The sequence below is a fragment of the Candoia aspera genome, chromosome 7 (assembly GCF_035149785.1).
Source record: "Candoia aspera isolate rCanAsp1 chromosome 7, rCanAsp1.hap2, whole genome shotgun sequence".
Lineage (NCBI taxonomy): Eukaryota > Metazoa > Chordata > Lepidosauria > Squamata > Boidae > Candoia > Candoia aspera.
In genome coordinates, this window is record NC_086159.1 from 19,872,344 (window position 1) to 19,889,599 (window position 17,256).

At 39.0% G+C, this 17,256-nt stretch overlaps 1 protein-coding gene across 1 annotated transcript in view; it reads right to left on the reverse strand.

The window, feature by feature from the left end:
• Window positions 1-17,256, reverse strand: part of DGKI (diacylglycerol kinase iota) — a 220,799-nt gene that overhangs the window by 93,198 nt on the left and 110,345 nt on the right. Inside the window, exons 19-21 of the mRNA XM_063308888.1 lie at window positions 14,366-14,477; window positions 13,457-13,656; window positions 4,336-4,398 (exon numbers count right to left, since the gene is read on the reverse strand). Of these exons, the coding sequence (XP_063164958.1) occupies window positions 4,336-4,398; window positions 13,457-13,656; window positions 14,366-14,477 (375 nt within the window). The remainder of the gene's footprint in view (window positions 1-4,335; window positions 4,399-13,456; window positions 13,657-14,365; window positions 14,478-17,256) is intronic.

Below are 17,256 nucleotides of genomic sequence, written 5' to 3' on the forward strand. Positions count from 1 at the left end.
GAGAATTGTCCACTCACTTTTTCTACCCACAAATTTGGTGGAAAATTTTAAAAAGCTAGTTTTGGACATCTTAAGAGTAGTCCACAGAATCCTGAAGTCGAAAATGACAGCAAGAAAAAACAATGATTAAATACTACCATCTCCGAAGATTTTCTGCCACTGACTTGAACATCTTCATTCTTCCTTAAAAGAATATGAAAGGAAGCTCGGTCTGAAAACCCCTATATGTTGAAAGGAGTTGTTTTTTTTTAAATATATTTCCAAACACTGCTTTTTAAAATATGTCCCTATTAATTGATAGCCAAATTTCATAACCGCACTACAACAGTTTTTTTTAATTTCACCATCAACCTTTTCATTTTTAATCTTTTATTTTAAACTAGCTGCCAAGCTTTCAGCTTTAGTTTTAAATCCCATAACCATTATTCCATCTTATTAAGCTGTGGTATGTGAATAGACTCACTTTCTCTAATTCCTTTTCACTTCAGTCTGTCTGCATAGCTCACCAATCTGCTACACAAATTGCACTGGATGCTTTCCAACAAATCACTGTGGAGCAAGGATAGTATGCCTTATATTAAATCACATGATGGCCCTAGTTCCTTTTCTATGATACGTGAGGTCCAACCAAGACTTGCTGATTTAGCTTTTCGATGGCCGTATCTGTGGCATTATTTACTGACAAATAAAGTAATTAAGTCATAACCATACTGGTGTCAAGAAGGCTGTCTTTTCTATGGACATCTCTACCAGAATGTTCAGGTTCTTTCAAAAAGTATTTTATTAACCTCTGATATTGTTGTCCCCAACTGACACCTTGGGGAATATGCCTGCAAATGACTCCTCTGGTGTTCACTAAGCCTCTTGCCTCACTTATCTATTTTACTACTAGTACTTTTTTCTTCTTTTTGAAAACATGACCCTTATAAGTTCCCTTAGAAAACAAAAAAAATGATGGAACATTTTTGGAACTCTGCCTATCCAGAAAAAAAGGCAAAAGCAAGCAGGGATTAAAGGAATATCCAATGGGACAAGGATCTAGAAGGGATGACAAGTGGATTCTGGTAAATCTTTTCTTTATAGCCATTTTGTTTCCCATGGTGGCCATTATGTGAATGGATAAGCCTACCGAGCAGCCAGTTTGGAAAGGGCCCAGAAGATTTCCTTAAAATTCCAACTATAAATCTAATGAATCTGATGTCAGCCTGGTTCCATGGGTGGTTCTGGGGCTGACAATGCACATGTTGAGGACCAAACAGCAAGTTCACCCTGAAAGTGATCCTTCCACAACAAAAATGGCTTCACTCATGTAGAGGGACAGTATCAGCAGGTTCACAAAACTTCAAAGCCAGCAGAAATACAAAAGGGTTTTACAGGAAGAACCCCTTATGATGGAACCCCAGAACTAACCCCCAAAACTAACAATGATGACTGAGCTATCCTGAGTAGTGTCTGACTAGAGCAAATGGCAAGAAATGGGGAGAGTAACTGAAATGGGATATCCTGCAGAAGCATCAGGTTGGGGTGGCTGGAAGATGGAAAATAAGCTTTCATAATTGCACTATTTTGTTTCACATTTCACTTTAACAAAGTCTGACTTTACTAAACTGGAATCTGAAACAAAATAGATATAACATTTGGTCTGCCTTCCATTACTTTCTGTTCCTATGGGCAAACCCTTTATTATAACAGACCTTACTAAAATATGTTACAATTTATTAATATGAATGGATGAACATTTTGAGAATTCCGTATTTTCACAAATATTAATAATTGGGTTTCTGATGGTTAATTTTGGAGTTATGGCTATTATTGTTTCAGCAGTGCCACAAAGACATCAGGATGGATGGATGGATGGATGGATGGATGGATGGATGGATGGATGGATGGATGGAAGATCAATAGATAGAAGAGAAATAAATAGTTATCAGCAATTTAGTGGCAATTTTGTTGCTGGCATTTGTGAAAGAAATGGCATAAAAATCTCCAACTCTCCCAACATTTTATAGTTCTATAAATCATTTTTTTTCCTGCCCAAAGTGTAAGTGGGGAAAAAAGCCTGTAACTGAGAGCTGATTTATTAAGAAATAAGCACTAAGCTGGGATAGCAGAGAAATGTTGATGAACTCAGTGAAACAATTTATGTAGGCACTCAGTAGTTAGCAAAAGCCTTTATAAAAAGCATAGTTTTAAAGTCAGTGTAGAATCTCTAGCATAGTTTCTGAAAAAGTCACACCAGTTAATGATGTAAAGCACCCTCAAACAATCTGTAGCTTTTACTGTCCAAAATTCAAGACTAATTCTAAATGATGCCTTTGGAACTTTTGGCTTTAAAAAGTTACCTACCACCATTCATATTCCTCAGAATCAAGTCTGCTAATTTGTCTCAACAGGATTTTCAGGACCATCTGTGCCAGGCTGAAGAACATCTGAATATCTCAGTGACTGGCATCCCAAATCCATTTCATAGTGCTTTTTGGGGTTGTGCTTTAATTTATCAGGCATGCTAACTGTCAGTCATTGTGAAGCTCTTTGGTTAACCTGATCTCAGATTTGGAGATACAGAATATCTGTGGCCAACACATTAACTTAGAGAATTTTGTAAAACCTGCCACCGTCTTTCTGCCTTGATCCAATATCTAAAATAAACTGGGATTCTAGAAATGTTCTACTTCTAGAAAGCAGAAGACTGCTTTAAATGCATTCTAGAATTAGATTTCTTATTAAACAACATGCATCTGCCATAAGTGCTCTATGCAGGCATTCTTAAAAGTATTTAACTGAGCATGCAAACAGGGCTGAGCTAAACAGCTTGGTAGTTTGGCCCATGTCAGACATATCACAGAATCCTTCTTCCTGATATCCACATATGTCCAGAGCATGAACTCTGCACCAGTTGAAGCTATGCACTAATAAGGTTCTGGCTTACATGAAGATCCATATATATTGTGTTGTGTTGTTGTGTTGTAGCTGCTTACATTGTACATAAAGAAGTCAAGTGGACACAATTTGGGATGATAGAGTCACTTGGTACAGGCATGGTCTTGGTTCACAACACCTGTTTATGGCTTTCAGGGAAGAATAAGTATCGTATTCCTATATCCAACCACCAACTCTGTGTTTCAAGAGCTATATTTTTTAGTCTGTATTTGATTGCTTGATTGACTGACCAATGTAACAGAATCAGTAGACAGAGTGCTTTGTAAAATACATCACAATAATTCTTTCCTCTGAGCAATTTCTGCTCTGAATAGCTTATACTCCAAATTCTGAGATGGAAAGAACATGCCCTGGAAACTTCTTTTTTCTGCAATATCCCCATAAAATCCATTGGTGAGGCAGTTTTACAACAACCTTAGCTGGTGTTTTCCCTCTTATTCTAACACTATCCAAGGGCAGCCTCAAGGAGTTTAATATCGGCTATGCTTTGTCACACTTTATATTGTAAGGACATCAGCTGACCACAGTGACTTGAAACAGAGGTAACAGAGGGATGGGGAGGGAATGGAAATGGGGACAGCAAATTTCATGCCAGACTAGTTTTCTGTCAACCCAAGAATGGGTGAAGAGCATTTCAACTCAGCAATGAGAAAATAATCTAAGTTACACTGGGAAATTGGAATGTGGTTTAGTAAAGGCTACGTGGGAAAGATGCAAGATTTCAAGGGAACAGGTATCATGCATGTGTTCTGAACCCTGTAGAGGAAGAGTGGAACATGTAATACACAAACAAATGCATGCGTCTCCTGGAAAAGAAGACTGTTTAACTGTTGCTTCTTGACAAGAAGCTTTCCTCTCAGGAACTTGAGAAGGAGTAAGGTTTAATAATGCTTCAGTTTGTATGAATTGTATCTGGAAGCAATGGCTGGTTATTCATAAAGGCCCTTTCTTCTTCCAACAGGTATCAGAAGAAGAAAAAAAGACAGGCTGCAACTACTTTGAATTGGACTACCCAGTCTGTAAGCCTGTGTTCTATCAGGTTACTAAGAAGGTCTGTAAAAGGCCAAAAAAATTGGAACTCTCTCACCCTCCACTCATATTCAGGCAACTTCTCTTCAGACGTGTCCCTTGAACCATTAGATTATGAGGTAGATGCTTTCCAGGCATTGGTCAGGAGCTCAGAGTTCTCAGCAATACTAACATCATGTAACTTTTGTTTAATATTAGTTCCAGGGACTGGATGGCACACTGTATTGCTGGAAATGCTAGGTTTAGTGAAAGCATTTCTAGATGACTGGAAGATTCATGCATCATAAACCATGCAGAGAAGGAGAAGATGGACCCTGAAAGAAAGAGGTGATACTTAAAAGAAGGAAGGGAAAGACAAGTACTCACATGGTAAAGGAATCAGGGGGAGCTGAAACTCTCCTCAGGTCAGCAGGTGGCACTTTATGGATGCTATATAGGCAGCAGGAAATGAGTAGCCACAGCAGGATCAGCACAACAGGATGGACAAACAAGAAAAAAGCCCAAAGAGACAGAGAGAGAAAAAGAAAGACAGACAACATTTAACCAAAACAAAAGGAAAGCATCACATACAGGCTAAATGGAGATGTATATTAAGTTCTAGGGTAGCAGACCCAAAGCCAATGACAGATACCAGCAAGCATAATGAAGGGAAACGGTTCTGGTACCATAGCATAAGAGAGCATGGGGGCAAAGGGCAGGAGACTCTTGCAGCATGATGTAATCTTGGAAATGGTAAAAGGTGAAAGTCTTTTGTTGAGAAAGGCAGACGCTGTCAGAGCCTTTTAGGGACAACAATAGGGGCAATTGCCCCAGGCACCACCGTTGGTGGAGACCTCACCCAAAGTATGGCTCAGTATTTCAAATGACCAGATATATTGGTATTTTTCAATCACAACTATACCCCTAATCCATCAAAATCCAATCCAAAGAGACCTTGCTTACTAAGTCATTGACTTCAGTGGACAAGAGAGAAAAAAAATGGGTTCAGGATGATAGGGAAACTCCTGTGTCCATTTTGGGCCCAGGCAGAGTTTTGAAAAAGCTTTCAAATTCCTTTTACTAACAGTAAATGGCTGCTACCATCTCAGTATAAATGTGTACCCCACTTCCCCATCTGTCTCACAACCAGTCCTTTCACATCATTTTATTGTTATCAGTCCTCTGGCCTTGTCATTACAACTTGCAATTTTGAATTTTGCAGCAGGGAAGAACCAGGTTTTGAAAGAACCAAGATGTGTTTTCCTGAACATGAGTCAAGCAAGGCCCCAATGGAATCAGATGGAAGATGACTCTGGTTTAAAGAAAGCAGGTGATACAATTTCACAATTTCAAACAAAGCTACAAGCATGCAGCTATCTCATCACTGGTTTGCAGAGGTATCCAGCAACTACACTCTTCATATAATACATCAAGACTCTTTCAGTTCTCTCGTCCTCTGATATGTCACATAAATAGGGTGACAGAGTAACCTTCACAGCACCAGAGCCAACTGCATGGTGCTAAAAGGGCCTTGGTGAACCCAACCATAACTGCAGAAAAGGAAAGAACTTAACTACTTTAGATTGTTTTTAAGTCCATTTCGTTTTCTTTAATAAAGAAAAGAAAAATCTAAAGAAACTGCATTGGCCATAAAAAGTGTATTGGACAATACCTTTCCTAGACCAACTTAAAGTTCACAAAAATGTGTGTACTTTCAAGACATGGATTTTATGGTTGCTCACCCATATCTGAAAATATAAAATTCAGTAATGGAATATGCACTTGTTTGTGTTCCTTTTGAATAGGCCCAATAAAATATTTATTGTAGGCTCTGAAATGGGGCTAGAAAAAATTGTTGTCTTTCAAACCAGAGTTGTGCACTATCCTTACTGCAACACCAGCATAGTGCCTCATGATATTCTACAGATAATAACAGTATGTCCCAGACTATTTCACTACTTGTGCAACAAGTCACGCTCAAAAGGATCTGGTTTCAATCCATTAATAATACAAATATAAAATTACATTATCCAGAGTGCTCATTGTTCATTCCCATTACAAAGTCCTCTCATCCCCTTTCTTGTTCAATTAAAAATGAGCAGCCTTAATTTAAATACTTACAAGAGCAGTTTACGCCTGACATAAAAGTGGCCTGTTTGTCTCATTCCCAGAACTACAGTACATGAGAGCAGCAGAGAGCTGCAAAATGTATTTCATGTGTGACATCTTTCTGCATGATGTTTGGTCAAGATGGCTTATGGGCTCCAAAGTACTGTTTTCCCCTTTATTTTAGCCCAAAGTCAGCTATTTGTAACCTAGAATAGGAACAAGATAAAATCGAAACACAACTAATAAAAAATCCATAACTGAAATTAAACAGTTTTGGGTGAAAGGTATCATCTGCAGATTTCTATGTCCCCAACTTGAGTTTCTTGGACAAATGGAACAAAGGAATAGATTTAATATTTCACTTCTGAGGCTCATTCCATAATGGAGAAATTTTATACCAAATACACATCTTCACATTGATAATACCAATCTCCCCTTTTGACTATGTTACTCAAAAAAAAAATCACTCTTTAAACTTTGGTCTTAAACCTGTAACAGTTTTGTGCTGCTAGTGAGTGCTCTTTCCTCTGTCCCTCTGGTTGGCCAATAAAAGGGTGCAAATTCAGCACCCTGGTGCCACACACATCCTCATTCTTCCCTCATCATCTTTGCTTTTCAAAGGGAAGGGGAAAATAGCTATCTGACGAAGCTCAAGGCAGATTCAGTTCAATGTGTAGCAGCTACGAAAAGGCAGATTCCATGCTATGGATTGTTAAGAAAGGAATTGAAAATAAAATGGCCAATTCTTATAAAAATCTATGGCACTTTCATATTTGGAATATTTTGTATGGCTCTGGTAGCAACACTGGAAGAAGTGGGCAAGAAAAATGATCAGAGGACATAAACATCTTCCCTACAAGAAGAGGGTAGAATGTTTGGGAACGTTTAGCTTGGAAAAAAGGGTGATTGATGGGAACATGATTGAGGTCTATAAAATTGTGTACAGCTAGGAGAAAATGGACAGGGACAACTATGTATTTATCTATCACCTTGATACCTGGTTGCAATCATACACAGACACACAAGGTTGGAAGTTTTTCTCCTTCTCTCAACTTCTAGGTCAATTATTCAAAAAAGAATACATCACACAAATTTCATACATCACACAAATTCATGACCAGAAGATGTGCTGATGGCCACTAACTTGGCTGGATTTCAGAGAGGATTGGATAAATTCATGGAAGACAAGTCTATCAAGGACTATTCAATTTAAGACTCCATATTATCTCCAGATTGAGGGAACGTACCTCCAAATACCAGTTGCACGGAAATATTTTTAGTAGTAAACTTGTCTCCATCTCCCACTTGCAACCCTCCAAAGGCCACTATGAGGAACAAAATGCTGAACTAAGATGGGCCTTGGCCTGGTCCGGCAGAGTTCCTCTTACGTTCTCATCGTGGGGTCAGAGAAGGCTATCACCAATCTCAGCTCACTGCAGAGCTTATGTGTGAAACAGGAGGTTGTCTTTTGACCAGAAAATGCCTTTCTGAGAAGCTGGATGCTGATTATGTAGCACTTTTCAAAGTGACATTCCGATTATATATCAGATTTGTATCTCCAATCTGCCAACACTGCAGTATTGTTACTACAAAGCAAATTTTCATTCATTTCATTCATCACCATATTTTTCCCCTCTAGAAATACTGGGAAGTGAAAGGTAACTCATTCTTTTGCTGGATTAATTCCAATAAAACATTGTTTCCAAATCAGGTATCATGCAGAACATAAATGGACACAAAAGATAAAAGCCATCAACAAATATATGTGGATACAGTCTTGAGATTGGTGGTACTTAAATCTTTTTCTGGAGTTGCTTCTTACTATCTTTGCGAGAATTGCTTATCAATGTACCCACACTCTTGTAAACACAATTTACATTTTGTAAGAATATTTTGGTTAAATGCAGTCCTCAAATTATACATGGTTACTAAGAAAGAAACTCCGGCTTCTCTAATTTTATGACTCCCTTAGGTATTTTCTTCAGAAAATCATGGCTGTTAAATGCAATTAAGTTTCTCCATCTATGGAATTTTATGGGGGTCCAAACAATGCTACCCTCTGTTTATAACCTTCCAGATTTTAACACTTCTTCCACCTTTTTCTTTCCAGAAAAAAAAATCCATTGCAGAGGAAAGATAGGATGGCTGCACAGTGCATTTTAATTAACAGTGCCAGAAGGAATCCTGTGTCTGAAAATACTTATGTGTGAGACAACATCAGGCTGAAGGAGTTGAGAGGTTTGCAGATGTCTTTAAATTTACCTCCTCCATTTTTCCACCCTTTATTTGAGCACTGACAGACAGGCATTGCAAATGTACCCATTTCCCATTCTAAAGAGTCTTAAGACAAATTCTCAAGATGAATGAAAAGATGAAACAGAGGCATCTGTAGCATCATTCGCTCACATTTATGGCAGCCCCAGATGACGTATAATCATACATGGTCTGTTCTTTACAGGTTAGAGACAGGATGCACCAACTATGCATGCCAAATTTTAATGAAAATAAATATTCATGCCACTGCAAATTTTACCAAGCTGATATTGGGTAATTCAACTGGAAAGCAGAATTCCCATGGATCTTCCTTCCTGCTCACCTGTGTCTTACCTTAGCGTTGATCTGCACTTCCTACTTGCCCCACCATGAGGCTGGGCCATGTATTGTTTCAGGAGGCAGGAACAATTGACATTGTCCTCAGCCTGCCCCTAGGCTGCTGGGAAGTGAACTCCATCTGAGTTTTCTTGTTCTAACTCAACAGTAGCATTTTTACCCTCCTACTGGTGCAAGTCTTGTCTCCCTTCCATCTTATACAAATGCCTCCATTCCAATTGGCTGGTATGTGTTCTGACAGGCATGCATCCCTCCCAACCTCACTCCCAGTCTCCACTTTCTGTCTGACAGCCATTTTTGCTGGACATTTTTGTTCCTTTCCTTTTTTTTTTTCCTCCCGTTCTCAAAAGACATCTCAGAGAAAGGAAAGCATCTGGAGCTTGCTTTCCTGACATGGGTGGGAATGGAAAAGCAGAGGAATCCACCAGTCAGAAACTGTTACCTGCCATCAGAGAGAATATCAGGGTATCATTAGAGCCAAGTGTAATAAGGGGTTGAAATCCAGAAATGGATTTCTTAAACCTGCTTCATTTCCAGCTGATTTATGCATAGGAAGCAAGCAGCTGAAGGATGCAGGGCAGAAAAGCTCATATTCTTAACTGGAATGGTGACCATCCTTATAAGATATATTTAATGCTGAGATATACAAGTTCTGCCATGTTTAGATTTTCCTACCAATTACATCACCTTTCATCCTTGTAAGCTTTCAGTGACAATAAGGAAATACTTGCCTGAGCTGAGAGTCTACATATTCATATAGTATTCTTGACAACACTACAGAATTGTTTATCTGGTCTTCTTCTAAGAAGTTTTTCTATTTTCCAATCTAGCCTACTGCCCTGGGATTTCCCGTTACCATCTTGTCCAAGTACTGACCAAGTCCAACTCTATTTCACTTCTTTAAGATTATCCAAAGTTAACTCAGTGCTGCCCCATGCTGCAATATGCCTTAACCATTTTGATAGCCTCACTGCTGAGTTACAGAGTACAAAAATCTAGTAACAGACTCTAATATCTTCCACAAGACTATAAAGAGGTGTGTGTGTGTGTGTGTTTGAAAGCAGAAGGGCTACCCTATTAACTTCAATGGAAGGTAATATTCCAGACATGCAACCCCACTTTGTATTTCAATGAATTATTTGCATTTAGGGCAATTGTTACTGACACTGAGATCCAGAGAGTTCTGCAATACATTTGTATAAAAGGGAGCTTCCCGTGGTTAACAACCACCAGGAAAAAAAAGTACAATTTTTTCAGATTCACTCCATGTATATTAAATGTGGGTTCTTTTCACTAATTAAAAAATACATCATTCAAATATCATTCTAAACTCTTAAAGATTAAAGTAATTTGCTTTAGCAATGTTGACATGCCTTTTTTCTTATCTTCCGACAAATATTTTACAGATGAACTTGGAAGACTCTTTGCAGAAGGAAAATATTTTAACCAAATATTCTAGGTCACATATTTTCAAATGCATATGACTCTTGGAGTCTCTTTCTTTTTTAATCTTTCATACTAAACTAGGGAGAAGCCAAATGTTCAGCCCAAGCCATTCATCACTTAGAGAGAAATATCTGGCTTTAAGTTAAACAAGCTGACAATTCTCAGTTCTTTGCTCAATGTTCCTGCTTATTTTGATATGCCAAATGACATATGGCCTCCCCCATTAGGATATCCATTGAATCAGGACTCGTTTACTTGTAAAAGTTTCAGGTTCTTCCACTTAAGCATCATTTTGCATCAGATGCTTCTCAGAAGAATTCAATACCATTGGCCATGGTATTCTTCTGGACTGTCTGCAAGGGTTGTGGGTTGGAGGCATTGTTCCTTGATGGTCCTCCTCCTACCTCAGTGTCAAGCTGCAGTTGGTAGTATTGGAGAACAGTGACAAAGCCCATGGTTGTTCTAATGCTGGGTTCCATAGGGCTCAGTTATCTTCCCCATATTATTTAACATCTGAATGAAATAGCTTGGAGAGATCATCCACTGGTTTTGGGGTGAAGTATCATTAGCATTACCTCACTCAATTATACCTCACCACACCAGGCTGAACTGGAGATGCTGTGGAAGTTTTAAATGGGTGCTTGTAGGCTGTAAGGGACTGGATGGGGAGTAATAAGCTCAGACTGAAGTCCAGCAGTACAAAGTTACTGTTTATCAGTAAATGTCTTCCAAAACTATAGTAGTTTTTCAGGATCACATTTTCCCAAAGTACATTGATCCATGACTTGGATTCATGGATCCAGGAGCACACTTCCCCAAAAGACACTGGTCCATGTTTTGGATTCATGGATCCACAGCTCCTGTGGGTGAAAGCCATGACCAGGGGGTGGTTTTCTCAACTTCAGTTGGTATGCCAGTTATAGCCCTACCTGGACCAGGAGGTCTGGGCAAAGGTAACTCATTCCCTTATCACAATGCAGGTGGATACTGCAAAGCCCTCTAAGTGGGGCTGCCTTTGAAGATGACTTGGAACTATAGCTGACACAAAATGTGGTGGCCAGACTGAAGGGTAACCCATATTTTTATTATATTTGGTAGCTTTGTGAAATTGTTTTATAGTGTATTTTATATTGAAATTTTATTATATATTTATTGTTTTATATTGTAAACTGCCCAGAGTCCCTCTGGTCGGAGGAGATGGGCGGTGACAAATTTGATAAATAAATAAATAAATAAAATATTTTGAGGTCACTGCACTGCTTAAAGGTAAGCTTATGGGCCAAGTTATGAGAGCAAGTTATCTCATGGTTACAGGCAAACATTATGATAGCAGGTTAGTTACTTAGTCCAAACAAGAGACATGTAGAAACTGTCCCTCCCATCCAAAACAGAATATTCATATTTAATGCAACAGGACTTTCTTGCTTTAACATTAATCACAGTGCCTCATGAACCACATCAAGGCCTTACAAATAAAAATATTAATGTAAGGTAATGATGCTAAATCTTGTCCATTTGAAGCTTCTTGTCCTTGAGTTGATTTTTGAGTCGTTTGGAGGCAAAATAAGTATTCTCATAAAGGACACAAAACAGAGACCTGAAAAACTCTCAAAACACTTCAGGCAGGAATGGAATAAATTGTAGGATTTATTGCTGGGACAAAAGTACACCAAATTTCAAAATATTTAGAGTTTTCTTTGTAGTAAAAAAAAGTAACAAAAACATCCTGAGAAATTGAGCAGGGAAAGTAAATTCATTACTGTGTTAAGTGTAAAGGTTTTCTGGAACACAGACTTCCCTTAGGACTGGATTAACTCAACATCAAAGTTGCTAATGAGCAAGTGTCCTGCAAGAATGCAATTATTTGCTTTTATGGAAAAAATATGTTAAACTCTGTATAACAATAAAGTTTTTGAGCTTTTCCACACAGTCTTAAGTAGCTTGACCCCTGTACATAACCAGCTGGAAATAAGTCAGTAACACTTTCTGGACTCACCCCCTTCCTTTGTTTTGGCTACAAGGATGGGCTGGGGTGCTGTCCAAAACAGTGTTTAACCCCTGCTCAGTTGATTCTCCTGCTTCTTTATCCTTTCCACAGGTCCCCATAAAGGAAGCACCAATCATTTTTCCTTTAGATTGGTGGGTCTTTAAGGATGTGATTTCCTTTGACAGACTGTTTGTATCAGCATCCTCTATTGACTCCACCCTACACTTGACACCTGCTTATTTGGTGAATCCATCAGAGGAGAGGAGAGGCAACCATGTATCATTCTTTCTGGGTTACACATGGGTTACAAAGAGAAACAAGCAGAACTCTAACAATTTTATCTGGCTAAAAAAACAAATATTCACCATTTCACCATTCCATCAATGAACTTGTTTTGAAAAAAGCCCAGTTTTTTTCCCAGTCCACTGGTGAACTTGTTAAAAAAGAAAGTCCAGTTCCAATGGTCCACTGATGAAACCCTTTAGAAGATTACAGGTGTCTGCATCTCAGGACAAAAAGGCCATGGAGGACAGCAACCAGTGACCAGAAAGTGGTAGTGGTGGTAGAGTGACACAATCCACTACAGTAGACTACAAAGAAGTGCAGCAGGCAAACCAGAGAGCACCATTTGTGGTAGCACAAGTCAGAAAACTCAATTTTGGATACGTAGCAGGAAAAGATGGGCAGAGGTTGCCTCCCCAGTGGGCTGGGGGTATCCTGTATAGAGAATCACATTTTACATTCCAGTTCTTCAGAAACAGTTAGCAGCCCATACTTGTGCTGGAGCAACCTAGTTGTGCATATTAGCCCTTTGTCTTTTAAATCAAGCGACAGGAAAGTTGTAGTCATATCCCAATGTCAATAGTTTATAAGAAGAGATCTCACTTCTGTGGCTTACAAGTGAGTTAGCATGCTGAGCCCAAAAGTGGGGTGTGCAACAAACACATGCTATTTCATTTAAAGAGACTTAAAGCAGGATTGGAAACCCTCATCCATCCCAAGCAGGCTAGATAGTGTCAGGAAATAGAAATTAAAAGAGGGAGGCTACTATCATAGATTCATTTTCACAAGGTCAATTCTGACAATTTTGTTGCATGGTCTGTTCTCCCTTTAAGGGAGGCACAAGGTACTTAACACGGAGCATGGCTCTCATTTCAGGAGATGGAAACACTTGAGGGAGAAGATTTGAGGAAGGGAGGGGCCTCATTCAAAGTCTCCATACAAAGGTATACAGATTCATTATAGGGTTGCTATATCCTTAATTCATTCCTGACTGCCATTGCAGCTTCATCTCACATTTGTGACATCTTACATTTGCATTTTCCCTCTCCCAAAACGTACATGCAACTAACTTACTCATTGAGCAAAGGCATGGATGTCCTTCTCTTGCTCTTCTGCACCATATTGGCCTGATTCCTAAGGGAAATTCGGATGAGTGATGGAGCCAGGCGACATGGCTCCCCATCCACTTGCATGGGGATAGACTTGTATGTTAGTAGAGTGACTTCCCGACATTGATGCAACCTCTCTCCATGACCTCCCACTTGAAGAGCAGCCTTTCCAAGACATAAAGAAGGAGAAAAGAGGGAAGATACTATATGCAGATCTTTCTTTCTTTCTTTCTTTCTTTCTTTTTCTTTCTTTCCAAAGCAAAAGAAAGTTTTAAAAACAAGGATCTGCAATTCTTGTACTTATCTTAGATAGAAGATGGCCAAAGTGTGTTGCCAATATCCCACTTATCATTTCACAGTCATCTTGCCAACAGACTGCAGCAGTTCAATCCCAAGGGAAGATATCATGAGATAAATCCTCCTAAGGGCCTTTTGCACACAAGTGTAGGCAGCCAAGAAGACTGCAGACTGATACCTGATTCATCATTTAAACTGAATATATGTGTGGGAGATATTTTCATGGAAAGAGGGACATGCTTTTGAGAAACCATTGCTCCTTGGAGTATTCTGTTCCTCTTCTGCCATATTCCAAAATCAGTAAGCAGAGAAGGGAGAAAAATACCAAGATATGGGAGATGAGAGTAGAGAGAGGAAAGAGTTGCAAACAATCTTTTTAGGCATAGGAGTGGATGGTGGCTAACTATCTTCCACTGCTTCCTTAAAATGGAAACTCTAGCCAATATAAATGCATACCACATCCATAATGATCATTGCCAATTGCCATTTCATTTATTTTGTATGCTTTTTCTCTTTTGCTCTGATTGCCTGATAGCCTGGTAACTGGTATGGGAAGAAGTTTATAAAAAATACCCACCAAGGATGCCATGGTGAATCCAATGACCTCAATGTAACCATCATCATGCCTCTGAGGTTCAAATTCTCTATGGTCTCCTGGGTTACCCCAGGGCATTGTGCCAGCACAATACCTATAGAAAGAAGTTGAAACTATAAGGATTTCAATGAACGTTCAGCTAATTTTGTCTTTAGCAGCAAGTTATATAACCAAGCATATACATAGCTTTATCTTCTACAAATGACTTCTGAGAGCTGAGAGCTCTTTTTTTGTCCTTTGCAACAGAGACTGTTTGGGAAAAATTGAGGGCCACTTTTCCACATAGGATGTACACCTGCCTTTGAGGAGGGGATTAATTAACCTTATCTAAGCATTGGTTGTCTTAAAACTTGCAAATAGTTTTTTTTTAAAGTTTTTTTGTGATTAGTTTTCCGTATTGCAAATGTCAGACTTCCTCTTTCCAGTTACCTTGTTGACTTCATTTCAGAACATTACTGGGATATAGGAAGGATTCTCAGAGTGAAGATCCATTATTTCAAATGCGACAGGGATACATGGCACCACAGTTAGATTATTTTGATGTAGACAAGTTTGTAAATCCCAGGGCAGGCTCCCTAATGAGACAAAGTCTCTACTGAAGTTGTATTGGAAGGAACAGATTGGACTTGGCCCACCATCTGCAGCCCTCCAATTCTAGCTGGTGTACTTTCCATTTTGATGCAGTTCTCTGAATAAGATGCAAAACTCTGGGTCAAAAGCATGGGCCTTCAGAAGCATCTACATTAGAATACATGTTCTGGAGAGCTCTGCAGGCTGCCAGCACTTTTACTGCCCACACATTCTGATGACTTGCAAAGAGAAATCTTCAGAATAATCGTATCAGTACAGGCTAGTATTCTTGGACCTAACCAATCACTTTTCTCTGACATGCTTTCTAGGCTCAAATGCAAGATGACATAGGTGATCTCTATAGACACTTACACCATGAGTGTGAGAAGGAGGCAGAAGAAGAGAAGTTGATACAGGCAGCAATGGTCATGGTCATGGCAACAAGTGACACACTACTCATAGTCACCTTCAGTTTATTGCAAAATAGAAGTCTGTGAGTCTGTCATGTACTGTCAGGAATTTACTCTAGATCAGTGGGATAATCCATGTACTTCTAGAATGTTTTGTTTATTAACAATGTATTAATTAGCCAAGATCCATCCAATTTGAATCTGAGATTTGATGGTGACATGATTCAACTCAGATTTGTGATTCAAGATCAAAGGTAGAAAGATGCATTCAAACCAGTTCAAGATTCCATTCAATGATTGTCCATGGGCTGTAACATGGAAGGTCCAAAATGTTGCATCTGCTTTATTTTGTCAGAATATGAAAGTAGCTAGAATGAAAACTTTGGAGCAGGGGTGAGCAGCATTTGAAGGACTGAGAGGACTTCAATTCAGCCTTCTGTGACCTTCTGGAGAGCCACTGGAGGTCTTCTGATGATGCTGAGGCATCACTAAAAAGGGCCCAAACATTTTTGGCCTGGATTTTGTGAGAATTTAGGTATAAAAGCAGAAGGGTTCCCTTAGCCATCCCTTAAAATCACCCCCAAACCTGAACAAATGGCCAAATTACACCACTGAAATCCAGCTATGTTGTCCTTTAATTTTGGCAATGTGTACTAGCAGTGAGGACACATGTAGTCTGCACCCATGGATTCCTACTTGTTTTTGAAAACATTAACTCTACAAAAAAAAAAGTATAGCCAGAAAACATCAAGGATTTCATAGCTGTGTGTGTCATTTTGACAAAATAAAGCAGTCTTCAAGTCACTCTTGAGTCCTGGTAACTGTCCAGACAAGTCTATGCAATTTTCTTGGCAACATTTTCAGAAATGGTTTGCCATTGCCTTCTTCTTAGGGTTGAGAGGGAGTGACTGGCCCAAGGTTGCCCAGCTGGCTTACTGCTTAAGGCAAAACAACAACCAAATGGACTCCCCATTTGTAGCTGGTGCCTTTAACCGTTACATCAAACTAGCTCTTTTTCATTGCAATACATTTATGAAATATTTCTCGTGCACCTTTTACAGGGCCAGTACAGCATGGATGAAAAAAGATCAGAACAGCCATCTCCAAATGGTCCATTAAAAAGTATGTAGAGAACTTGTGCTGACCCCATTCAACTTAAAAATAAAAATTCTCAAACACTACTTAAAAAGTCTATTCTTACAAAAGTCCAAATCCTTTGTTACCTTGCTTTTCTGGCAGGCATGGCTCATTGACAAAGTTAGCCAGTTCTGGAAACGATGCATTATGGGCTGTTTATGCAACAGTACTTTTTAAAAAATGGGCAGGAAAGTGTTGTGTTATTACGATGGACTATATAATACACTATGTGATATCCACAATATTCTAACAACAAACACAATATTTCAGATCCACTCATGAAATGAAGAAGTCGACTCTTTTATGGAGTCAGACACATAGCAGAAAGAAAACAGGATTTTCTTTTGTTTTGATTCTGGATAGGGGATTAAAGATAGGACTGAAAATGCTGAAAAACTGCAGACTTATTGGAGATAGAGATTGACAGTGGCCATATTACAAATCCGAAAAACAAACTGAGTGTTAAGGAAGGATAAAGATAAAAGTGTATGGATTTGGAGAAAGGCAGATGATCACACAAGAAGAACAAATCAGATTTTTTTAAAAAGCAGCAGAATAAATCTGTTCTCTCTGTGTCTCTTCACCCCTAAGCTAAATAAGACCAAGTTCATCCAGGCATGCCACCTTCAGGAAAGTTCACAAACTGTGTTTTCAGCTCTTGATAAATCGCATCAGGAGATTTGAGCTGCAACGCTGTCATTATGCAGATTGCCTTGTTTTCCACTGACTAATCCTAGAGGGGCTATGGAACTCCTA